This window comes from Engystomops pustulosus, chromosome 6 (genome assembly GCF_040894005.1).
Source record: "Engystomops pustulosus chromosome 6, aEngPut4.maternal, whole genome shotgun sequence".
NCBI classification, from domain to species: domain Eukaryota; kingdom Metazoa; phylum Chordata; class Amphibia; order Anura; family Leptodactylidae; genus Engystomops; species Engystomops pustulosus.
Genome location: NC_092416.1, coordinates 79,350,209 through 79,362,401, shown reverse-complemented (window position 1 = coordinate 79,362,401; position 12,193 = coordinate 79,350,209). Strand labels below are relative to the sequence as shown.

The following is a 12,193-nucleotide window of genomic DNA, read 5'->3' as shown; positions in this document are numbered from 1 at the left end:
TGTGTATCTAAAGTGTATGTGTGCATCTACTGTGTATCTAAAGTGTATGTGTGCATCTACTGTGTATCTAAAGTGTATGTGTGCATCTACTGTGTATCTAAAGTGTATGTGTGCATCTACTGTGTATCTAAAGTGTATGTGTGCATCTACTGTGTATCTAAAGTGTATGTGTGCATCTACTGTGTATCTAAAGTGTATGTGTGCATCTACTGTGTATCTAAAGTGTATGTGTGCATCTACTGTGTATCTAAAGTGTATGTGTGCATCTACTGTGTATCTAAAGTGTATGTGTGCATCTACTGTGTATCTAAAGTGTATGTGTGCATCTACTGTGTATCTAAAGTGTATGTGTGCATCTACTGTGTATCTAAAGTGTATGTGTGCATCTACTGTGTATCTAAAGTGTATGTGTGCATCTACTGTGTATCTAAAGTGTATGTGTGCATCTACTGTGTATCTAAAGTGTATGTGTGCATCTACTGTGTATCTAAAGTGTATGTGTGCATCTACTGTGTATCTAAAGTGTATGTGTGCATCTACTGTGTATCTAAAGTGTATGTGTGCATCTACTGTGTATCTAAAGTGTATGTGTGCATCTACTGTGTATCTAAAGTGTATGTGTGCATCTACTGTGTATCTAAAGTGTATGTGTGCATCTACTGTGTATCTAAAGTGTATGTGTGCATCTACTGTGTATCTAAAGTGTATGTGTGCATCTACTGTGTATCTAAAGTGTATGTGTGCATCTACTGTGTATCTAAAGTGTATGTGTGCATCTACTGTGTATCTAAAGTGTATGTGTGCATCTACTGTGTATCTAAAGTGTATGTGTGCATCTACTGTGTATCTAAAGTGTATGTGTGCATCTACTGTGTATCTAAAGTGTATGTGTGCATCTACTGTGTATCTAAAGTGTATGTGTGCATCTACTGTGTATCTAAAGTGTATGTGTGCATCTACTGTGTATCTAAAGTGTATGTGTGCATCTACTGTGTATCTAAAGTGTATGTGTGCATCTACTGTGTATCTAAAGTGTATGTGTGCATCTACTGTGTATCTAAAGTGTATGTGTGCATCTACTGTGTATCTAAAGTGTATGTGTGCATCTACTGTGTATCTAAAGTGTATGTGTGCATCTACTGTGTATCTAAAGTGTATGTGTGCATCTACTGTGTATCTAAAGTGTATGTGTGCATCTACTGTGTATCTAAAGTGTATGTGTGCATCTACTGTGTATCTAAAGTGTATGTGTGCATCTACTGTGTATCTAAAGTGTATGTGTGCATCTACTGTGTATCTAAAGTGTATATGTGCATCTACTGTGTATCTAAAGTGTATATGTGCATCTACTGTGTATCTAAAGTGTATGTGTGCATCTACTGTGTATCTAAAGTGTATATGTGCATCTACTGTGTATCTAAAGTGTATATGTGCATCTACTGTGTATCTAAAGTGTATATGTGCATCTACTGTGTATCTAAAGTGTATATGTGCATCTACTGTGTATCTAAAGTGTATATGTGCATCTACTGTGTATCTAAAGTGTATATGTGCATCTACTGTGTATCTAAAGTGTATATGTGCATCTACTGTGTATCTAAAGTGTATATGTGCATCTACTGTGTATCTAAAGTGTATATGTGCATCTACTGTGTATCTAAAGTGTATATGTGCATCTACTGTGTATCTAAAGTGTATATGTGCATCTACTGTGTATCTAAAGTGTATATGTGCATCTACTGTGTATCTAAAGTGTATATGTGCATCTACTGTGTATCTAAAGTGTATATATGCATCTACTGTGTATCTAAAGTGTATATATGCATCTACTGTGTATCTAAAGTGTATATATGCATCTACTGTGTATCTAAAGTGTATATATGCATCTACTGTGTATCTAAAGTGTATATATGCATCTACTGTGTATCTAAAGTGTATATATGCATCTACTGTGTATCTAAAGTGTATATATGCATCTACTGTGTATCTAAAGTGTATATATGCATCTACTGTGTATCTAAAGTGTATATATGCATCTACTGTGTATCTAAAGTGTATATATGCATCTACTGTGTATCTAAAGTGTATATATGCATCTACTGTGTATCTAAAGTGTATATATGCATATACTGTGTATCTGTGTATATATGTATATACTGTGTATATATGTATATACTGTGTATATATGTATATACTGTGTATCTGTGTATATATGTATATACTGTGTATCTGTGTATATATGTATATACTGTGTATCTGTGTATATATGTATATACTGTGTATCTGTGTATATATGTATATACTGTGTATCTGTGTATATATGTATATACTGTGTATCTGTGTATATATGTATATATATGGTGTATATGTGTATATATGTATATACTTTGTATCTGTGTATATACTGTGTATATATGCATCTACTGTGTATATAAAGTGTATATATGCATCTACTGTGTATCTAAAGTGTATATATGCATCTACTGTGTATCTAAAGTGTATATATGCATCTACTGTGTATCTAAAGTGTATATATGCATCTACTGTGTATCTAAAGTGTATATATGCATCTACTGTGTATCTAAAGTGTATATATGCATCTACTGTGTATCTAAAGTGTATATATGCATCTACTGTGTATCTAAAGTGTATATATGCATCTACTGTGTATCTAAAGTGTATATATGCATCTACTGTGTATCTAAAGTGTATATATGCATATACTGTGTATCTAAAGTGTATATATGCATCTACTGTGTATCTAAAGTGTATATATGCATCTACTGTGTATCTAAAGTGTATATATGCATCTACTGTGTATCTAAAGTGTATATATGCATATACTGTGTATCTAAAGTGTATATATGCATATACTGTGTATCTAAAGTGTATATATGCATATACTGTGTATCTGTGTATATATGTATATACTGTGTATATATGTATATACTGTGTATATATGTATATACTGTGTATCTGTGTATATATGTATATACTGTGTATCTGTGTATATATGTATATACTGTGTATCTGTGTATATATGTATATACTGTGTATCTGTGTATATATGTATATACTGTGTATCTGTGTATATATGTATATACTGTGTATCTGTGTATATATGTATATATATGGTGTATATGTGTATATATGTATATACTTTGTATCTGTGTATATACTGTGTATATATGCATCTACTGTGTATATAAAGTGTATATATGTATATACTGTGTATATATAGTGTATATTTGTATATACTGTGTATATATTGTGTATATATGCATCTACTGTGTATATAAAGTGTATATATGTATATACTGTGTATATATAGTGTATATTTGTATATACTGTGTATATATTGTGTATATATGCATCTACTATCTATATGTGTATATACTGTGTATATATGTATATACTGTGTATATGTGTATATACTGTGTATATGTGTATATACTGTGTATATGTGTATATACTGTGTATATATGTATATACTGTGTATATATGTATATACTGTGTATATGTGTATATACTATGTATATATGCAGCTAGTGTATATATGTGTATATATGCCTCTACTGTGTATATATGTAAATACTGTGTATAGATGAATATACTGTATTTATACACGCCTATATTTGTATAAGCATATATATGTGCACATTTAAATATATGCATATATATATATGTATATATGATGTATGTTTATATGCTGTGTATATGGTATGTATGTATATGTTCTGTATACTGAATGTGTGTGTGTATTTCCCATATGTGTGTGAAAGTGCTGTATATACTGAATGTGTCTGTATTTGCTGTATGTATATGCAGCATGTGTGTATATGGTGTTTTTATACTGCATGTATATGTGTATATGGTCAGTGTATACTGTATGCGTATATATATATGTGTGTGTGATGTGTATATATACTGTATGTGTGTATATACTTTATGAGTTTGTGTATACTCTGTATTATTGTATAAATGTATATGGATACATAAATGTGTCGGGTTTTTCCCGAATATTTCCTCTTTGCGCTGTATATTCCGACTTTCGCGCGACAGAAATCGGGGGGCGTGGCCACCGGACAACCCGAAGGATTCGGAAAAACCGCAGAATTTAAAAAGCCATTTGTGTCGCAAGATCAAGCACTCACATACACCAGAAAAAAGCAGGTGAACTCCAGCGGACCTCGGCGCAGCAGCGACACCTGGTGAATATCGGCGCACGGACCTTAGTGAATCACGGCAGAACCCGAATCAGCGTCGGAGAACCCGCCACTGGATCGCGACTGGACCAGGTAAGTAAATGTGCCCCTATGTGTGTATATAAAGGTGTGAATATATCAGTGTATAAATGTGTGTAATTGTATAAACTGCGGGCTCCATGTCTGGTATGGGCTCAGGTGTATGTTAAATGGGACTGCATATCTGGTAGGGGTGAAGGTAGATACGATGTGTTACTGGGGGTGAGGCGGCTGTCTATAGATGTGTTACTGGGAGCGAGGTGGCTGTATGTAGCTGTGTTACTGGGAGCGAGGCGGCTGTATGTAGCTGTGTTACTGGGAGCGAGGCGGCTGTATGTAGCTGTGTTACTGGGGGATGAGGCGGCTGTATGTAGCTGTGTTACTGGGGGATGAGGCGGCTGTATGTAGCTGTGTTACTGGGGGTGAGGTGGCTGTATGTAGCTGTGTTACTGGGGGTGAGGTGGCTGTATGTAGCTGTGTTACTGGGGATGAGGAGGCTGTAAGTAGCTGTGTTACTGGGGATTAGGCGGCTGTATGTAGCTGTGTTACTGGGGATGAGGCGGCTGTATGTAGCTGTGTTACTGGGGATGAGGCGGCTGTATGTAGCTGTGTTACTGGGGATGAGGCGGCTGTATGTAGCTGTGTTACTGGGGATGAGGCGGCTGTATGTAGCTGTGTTACTGGGGGTGAGGCGGCTGTATGTAGCTGTGTTACTGGGGGTGAGGCGGCTGTATGTAGCTGTGTTACTGGGGATGAGGCGGCTGTATGTAGCTGTGTTACTGGGGATAAGGCGGCTGTACGTAGCTGTGTAACTGGGGGTGAGGCGGATGTAAGTAGCTGTGTTACTGGGGGTGAGGCGGCTGTATGTAGCTGTGTTACTGGGGGTTAGGTGGCTGTATGTAGCTGTGTTACTGGGGATGAGGCAGCTGTATGTAGCTGTTTTACTGGGGATGAGGCGGCTGTATGTAGCTGTGTTACTGGGGGTGAGGCGGCTGTATGTAGCTGTGTTACTGGGGGCCAGGCGGCTGTATGTAGCGGTGTTACTGCGGACGAGGCGGCTGTATGTAGCGGTGTTACTGCGGGGATAGTGGATAGTGAGCAGGAGGACGTGTATGCATGCTGCACTCAGTGGGGGCCTCCACCAGATTTTGCGCCCAGGGGCCCCCACCAACCTTAATCCGGCCCTGGCCCTGCCATATTGCAAAATGTGTCTGATGAAGGTCAGAGATTGACCAAAACATCACACCATTGTTTTGTTTGCTAAATAAACTAATACTCACTTCAAAAACAAACAAAACAATGGTGTGATGTTTTGGTCAATCTCTGACCTTCATCAGACACATTTTGCAATATGGCAGGGCATACATAGCTGCTGTGCAGGCGTGTGGCGCTTAGGGAAATGGCGGAGGACATCATTGTTTTCTTTGCTAAATAAACTAATACTCACTTCAAAAACAATTAATGGGACTGGATTCCATATTTTACTAGTTAAATATGAGTGTCACAGCAAAGGGTCTCAATACTTATGACCATGTGAAATTTCAGTTATTGTTTTATATATTATAAAATATCTACATTTATGGTTTTTTTTTTTTTTTAAAGGGGTTTCCATCCTCACTGTAAACTCACAGAGGCAGAGCGTTTAGGCACAAGCCTCATTAACACATTTGTATTAAGCTATTTTCTCCAGATTAAATGATTTTCCGAATCATAGTGATGAAATGCAAGCGTGCTTGCCTCTAAACACTCTAATGGTTGGTTTTCTTTAAAAGCCACAGCTCCTCAATTTAGCGCACATACTTCCCAAGCTAACCGCACTCACTTTTACCACAAAAAGTGACCAAAAAAATGCAAGTGAGAGGCAAAAGGTACAAATGAATTATAAAAATCGAATGAAAAGATTAGTTAAACTGTTACAAATCTTGTTGAAAACTTTCCCAATAAATCCCCCTCCTCTTTAAATTTGAATTAAAAAACTTTAAAGGACAACAACCACCAGGATGAAAGACTGTATGCAAATGAGACGGAGGGAGTCCCTCCATTGTGAAATCTATTGCGCCCCTCAGACTCCTTTGTATATAGTCCTTCATCCCGGTGATAGATGCCCTTTAAGCAGCATTCACATGTGCTTGAATATAGTTTTAAAAAGCAATTCAAGCACTTGAAGTATATCTGTTTAGACCTAAACACTTCTGTTCAGGGAGTTCAGGAGAGTAGCAACACATGTTTTGCCTTTGTAAAAGCAAGCTAAAAGCTTATGCCCTAGTGGGGGAGTTACTCCTGATATGCTTCAAATGTGTTTTAAAACATACATGTGTGAACGCGGCCTTATAAAGGGAACCCAGTAGACACATACTTTTAGTATCGCTCACGTATCAGAGGCAATATTTTTAACAATGTCCAGAAACCATCAATGTTATAGAATCATTAGTCACACAGCTGAGATACACTAAGGAAATTTCAATATTACAACATCTTGAAAAAAAAAAAAAAAAAAAAAAAAGAAGAAGTAGTGGTACATGTGTCTATCATTAGTGTTCTGTAAACAGCACATCTGGACGTCATCAGTCAGAGCGACAGCATGGTCCGAGACACGGAACCTGTGCCAGGAAGCCTCGCCATGAGCTGTTGCCAATAATAGATCCTTCTTATAAATGAGTCATGGACAGAAGGTTCACAATTTCTCAAACCACCGGAAGCGTTTTCCTTTAGTGAACCACAAACCTGAGTTGTCACTTTTAGGTAATGATTTCTACGTAAGCTAATAAATACCATTGTGAAATCTACTGCGCACAGATTGTCTACCATATTTTTCAGCTACCATATTTTTCAGCATAATAAATCCAACTAGAAGTACAGGGAATTATCTCCAGCAGTGCAATATATTCATGGGTTAGACTCCCCATTCTCATGTCTAGGAGAGTTCGGAACAATTTTATATCCCATAAGGCGTTAAAGCAGATGTTCAATAATAGCTTGTCCTAATCAATTTTTTTTCCTGCTGAAATGCAGAAGCAATCAGGCTTAGCCCCGCCCGCCAAACATTTACATTACATATGTTGTTTCATTTAAAATGCAAGGAAAATACCATGAGGGAGATTTATCAGAAGCGTTTAAGACCAGAACTGTTTTAGTTGCCCATGGCAACCAAACAGATCTCAGCTTTCATTTTCCACAAGCGGTTTTAAAATGAAAGCTGTGCTCTGATTGGTTTCCATGGGCAACTAGAACAGTTCTGTTCTTAGACACTTATGATAAATCTTCACCCTTTTTTAGGCATTTTGAATGAGTCATAAAAAGAAACAGTAGGGGCTACACCCTGTAGCACTTCTCGGACATTAGCATAATTTTATAAGTGGATTTTTGAAGGAAGGAGGCCGTGGGTATATGAGTAAGTGTCCCTTGTTAAGCATGCTTGATTCTGATGGTATGTTTACTTAAACATAACGGTCAGTTTTGTGGATCTATTGAAAAAAAAAAAAAAAATTGTACATGCTCCAGTTTTTTTTCTTCCAGTGTACCACAGGTCACTGAAAACGATGGACATGTGTATCAAAAGACACTAAAGACTCAGTGTGTCATCTATGGTATTCATGGACAGCATACTGGCATGAAAAAAAACAGATGTGTGAATGAGCCCTTATAGACACACCCCTGAGGAAGTCACAATCTAGTGACGGAACAGGTTTGCCTCTCCATCCTGCCTTGCCACACTCTTACCGACTGCAGACTTATGTAATTGGTATTGTAGGAGACTGTGTGCCAGTATAGTGTGCCCTAGTTTGTATACTTTGTTGATGGTGTATTGTTACTCCTGTATTGCATCTTGCCATTAGACTTGGTTCAGGGGGTAGCCAATGTGTTGGGCATTAGTGCATCCCTACGTGAACTGTGTGCAACCTTTTTGTACACTTTGGGGTCTTTATATTTTGTGTCCGTTATTTAATATTTGTATCCAATTAACTTTATATCTACCTTTGTACAATTGGTCAATTATGGCATCATTCTTTTTGTCTTTGAGAGTTTGAACTCAGCATTTATTAGGATGCATCTAATCTCAGGTACAAATCTCCAAACTCAATGGACCTCAGAGATGCATCTGTGAGCAGAGGAGATGCAGTACACATCCTCTGCTGCTACTTCATCTACAGTCAATTTCCTGTAGGTAACGATTGCCATAAAATGCAGTTACAACATTATGTCTGAGGCGTTCTGTTACTCAATACCTAGAAACCGTCCCGACTTGTCAGGCCTTTTCTTTACCATTCAAAACTACTATAAGAAGGACCTAGATCAGTGATGGCGAACCTTTTAGAGATCGAGTGCCCAAAATGAGAACCAAAATGCACAAGCTTTTCCCAAAGTGCCAACACGGCAATTTAGGCAGCAACAAATTTATTGCTATCAGAATCTTTGAGCTCCAATCCAACCTTGTCCACACCTTCTCACTCTTCGGACAGGACCAAGCAGCACAGGATGGGTCACTTTAAAATATTAGGGCATTACTCAGACTGTCTGAGACTGCAGGAAGGTGCCATGTCTGGCAAACTCTGTGCCTGGGAGACGGCCGTGTGCCCACAGAGATGCCTTCGAGTGCCATCTCTGGCACCAGTGCCATAGGTTCGCCACCACTGACCTAGATCATCCCGTTCAGTGTGCCCACCCCAGCATAATTATTTCTGTTAATTGTTCGGATGGACAATATGGAGCTACAATTATAAAATATACCAGCTTTGACTTACAAACATATTCAAATTAAGAACAAATCTTGTACACAACTCGCGGTCTGCCTCTATATGAAACGCCCACCTGTCCCCTTTCCCAGCACCTTACAGTGCTGGGAAAGGTGATGGGAAGGCATGCCAGGGGGCCAGAAGTTGTTTGGAGTGGTGGTGCCGTGCTCCTGCAAACAAACAGAAGCACAGCTCCGATGAACAGCAGCGCAGGAGACCGAATTGCTAGATAAGCCCTCACCAACCCACCTCCATAGTTTTTAATATAATGGGAAAGCCCCTTTAATAGATTATGGGATCCGTGCCCAGCCTCCACTAACTGTATGCCTGGTTAGTACTCCGGTGATGTAACTGTTCGTATAAGGACAGGTTAGATGGCAAAAAAGAAAAAAAAAAAACCACGGGCATCTGAATGTAGCCATAGGGTATGTGCTGCACGGCGCCCTACAGGAGCGGCACGGTGCCGCACACATGTGGCACCTTACTGCGTGCAGAGATAGGACATGTCCTCTCTTTTCATGACATATGGTGTTGTGTGCCATTATTTTCCTATGGAGAGGGACGGGGTGAGCAGCGCCGCCGTGTGCCATCCAGCCTTATGCTGCATTCACACGACCGTCTGTTCGACGTATTTTGGTGGCCCCGCAGTGGTGGCAACGCATCGTACACTGGAAAAGATCGGCTGTGCGGTGCTGTACTATGGCCTGGTGAGTATACATAGCCTAAGGGTGATGGCACACGTGGCGTTTTGAATGCGTTTTTGGCAGGTTTGATCAATTATCTTAATTCAAACTGGTCAAAAACGCATGCATTTTTTGACGGACTGCTTAAAAACGGGCCAAAAATGCGTTCAAAACACCCCGTGTGCCATCACCCTTAGAATGCAACCACACTTGCAGTCTGTTACCACCAGCCGGTGTTTTTCATTGTTTCAATGCAAGACACTGGATGCTGGTTACAGATTGCATGCATTTCAAAGGAAACACATATGTCATGGCCCAAAGCCCAAAAAAAACCCCAGTCCCTGGGCGTTTGCAGTGCGCTTGTTAACACAATACCAAAGCCTTGTGTGACCCTTAAGATAGGAAGTAACAAAACAAGAAGCGAACGCAACCTTCAATGGCTGATAACAAAACAACCACATACACCTCAAGAAAGACTAAATCACAGAAAATGAATGCAAATTGAAGTTTCAATGCAATCATATGTGCAGAAAGTTTAATCATTCAATGAAAACTTTTTTAACCTCCTAATAGACCTCTGCTTGCCATCAGACATTCACTGCTGAGACAGTTTCATAGTATATACAATTTAAGCAATCTTCTGTGAACCAAACACATCAGCAGAACAAGCCTCTCTTCTGTAACGATAGTTTGTTACAATGTACCCACTTCATATTTAATATCAACATAGGGTCGGTCTTGGGAGCAAATTATGCAAATAATATCAAAATACTATTATATTTTTTTTGCTAAAATGTTGGCCTCCATGATGAAAGCACAGCAGCCTTTATAGACAGTGGGGTCCATGGTACCATAGTTGGGAAAGGATGGATAAAGAGGCAGGTCCCAAATATAATACAACACAGTTGATGAAAAAAAAACACCAACTCCATTAAAATATAAATACAATTAATCCCCAAGGTTACAAAAAAAAAAAAAAAACACACACACACAAAATGTCAGAATCGCCACTTTTTGCAACACCTAAATCTTTTAATACAAAGCGACAAAAGGCAATGGTAGCATTGAAAACGTCATCACAAAAAATGACACCTTACACAGCTCCGAACTCTGTAGTATGAAAAAGTTATTAGCGTCAGAATATGGTGAAATTAGGAATCAAAACATAACAAAATCTATATAAATTTGGTATCCCTGTGATCATACCGAACCAGAGAATAAGTTAGATATGTGATTTGGAGCGCACAGTGGAGAGATGAAAAAAATGAAACCCAAAAGAATATCACACAAATACTTTTACTTTTTACAGCATTTGGAATTTTTTACCACTAACCAGCACACAACGAGGAATATAAAATACCATCACTGGGAAGTACAATTTGTTACACATTATATAAGCTCTTGTACAGCACTGTACACCGAAAAATAAAAAAAATGGATTTTTGGAGGACCAAAAAAAAAAAATATTCGTAAAATGCAAATAGTCCATTGGCAGCAAGGGGTTAAGATGCCCCCTATACCCCCTGATAAAAAGTTAACAAAATGAAGTCGTTCTCTAGGTGGAATTCTCCTTCTGACATCACATTTCCACATCTATCAGTTCTAGGAGTTTTACCCTGACAATAACCTCCTTCCTCCTGTGAGTAAGAGTTGGGATAGAGTAACTTATGTGACGTCACATCTCATATGAGTCTCATACAATGACGATCCTGATGGCCAGTAACAGGAGAGAGAACTCCCGAGTATCAGCACGGCAGATAGGAGATGTTAGTACAGACATAGTGGGGTGGACTACGCCTCACTCTATACCCGCACGGTGGCAGCATGGCGGAAGGTGTAGGTCACACACAGCGATCATATAGCGACACCTTATACTTCCCCCGTACATGACTAGGTAGGCGGATGGGACTGGCTCTTACTTGTGGGCGATTGTTGTACTTGATGTCCGGCTCCTTGAGGTTCTGGTCCTTCATCTTCGCGGCGGCTGTGGTGCGGCTGCCCGGTTCTGCAGTGTGCGGTGTACTATGAGATAAGGCTGCGGCTCCTCTCAGGTACGAGTTTCCAGGTGTGTCCTCCTCGGCCCCGGGAGGAATCACGTGATCTGCTCAGGTGTGTCACCGGCCGGGCTGAGTCACGTGATGAGGACTGCCCCGCCTCCTGATCCAGGTGAGTGATCCCTGCTGCTACAGGAGCGGGACAGAAACTAAAGAGGGGGAGGGCGAGCGAAACTGAGAATGTCCTCACCCCTCCTCCCCACCCGGAAGCCTGCCCGCCTCCACTAAAAATATGTGCCCCCCAGTATACTTCCTTCATTAATATCACCTGTATACATACACCTCTCATTACCCGTATATAAGGACGATACATATCATAAGCCGTCTTTACCAATGATTATAGATATATAGATCCCATTACAGGTGATTGTATATACAGTATATACAACTCCCATTTACAGGTGACTGCATGTACAGTACAGACAGTCCCCGGGTTACATACAAGATAGGGTCTGTAGGTTTGTTCTTAAGTTGAATTT

At 39.5% G+C, this 12,193-nt stretch overlaps 1 protein-coding gene across 1 annotated transcript in view; it reads right to left on the bottom strand.

The window, feature by feature from the left end:
- ST14 (ST14 transmembrane serine protease matriptase) overlaps positions 1–11,909 on the bottom strand; it is a 44,382-nt gene extending 32,473 nt beyond the window's left edge. The window contains exon 1 of the mRNA XM_072156728.1: positions 11,580–11,909. Coding sequence (XP_072012829.1) covers positions 11,580–11,633 — 54 coding nt within the window. The 5' untranslated portion in view covers positions 11,634–11,909. The remainder of the gene's footprint in view (positions 1–11,579) is intronic.
- Positions 11,910–12,193: the final 284 nt, after the last annotated feature.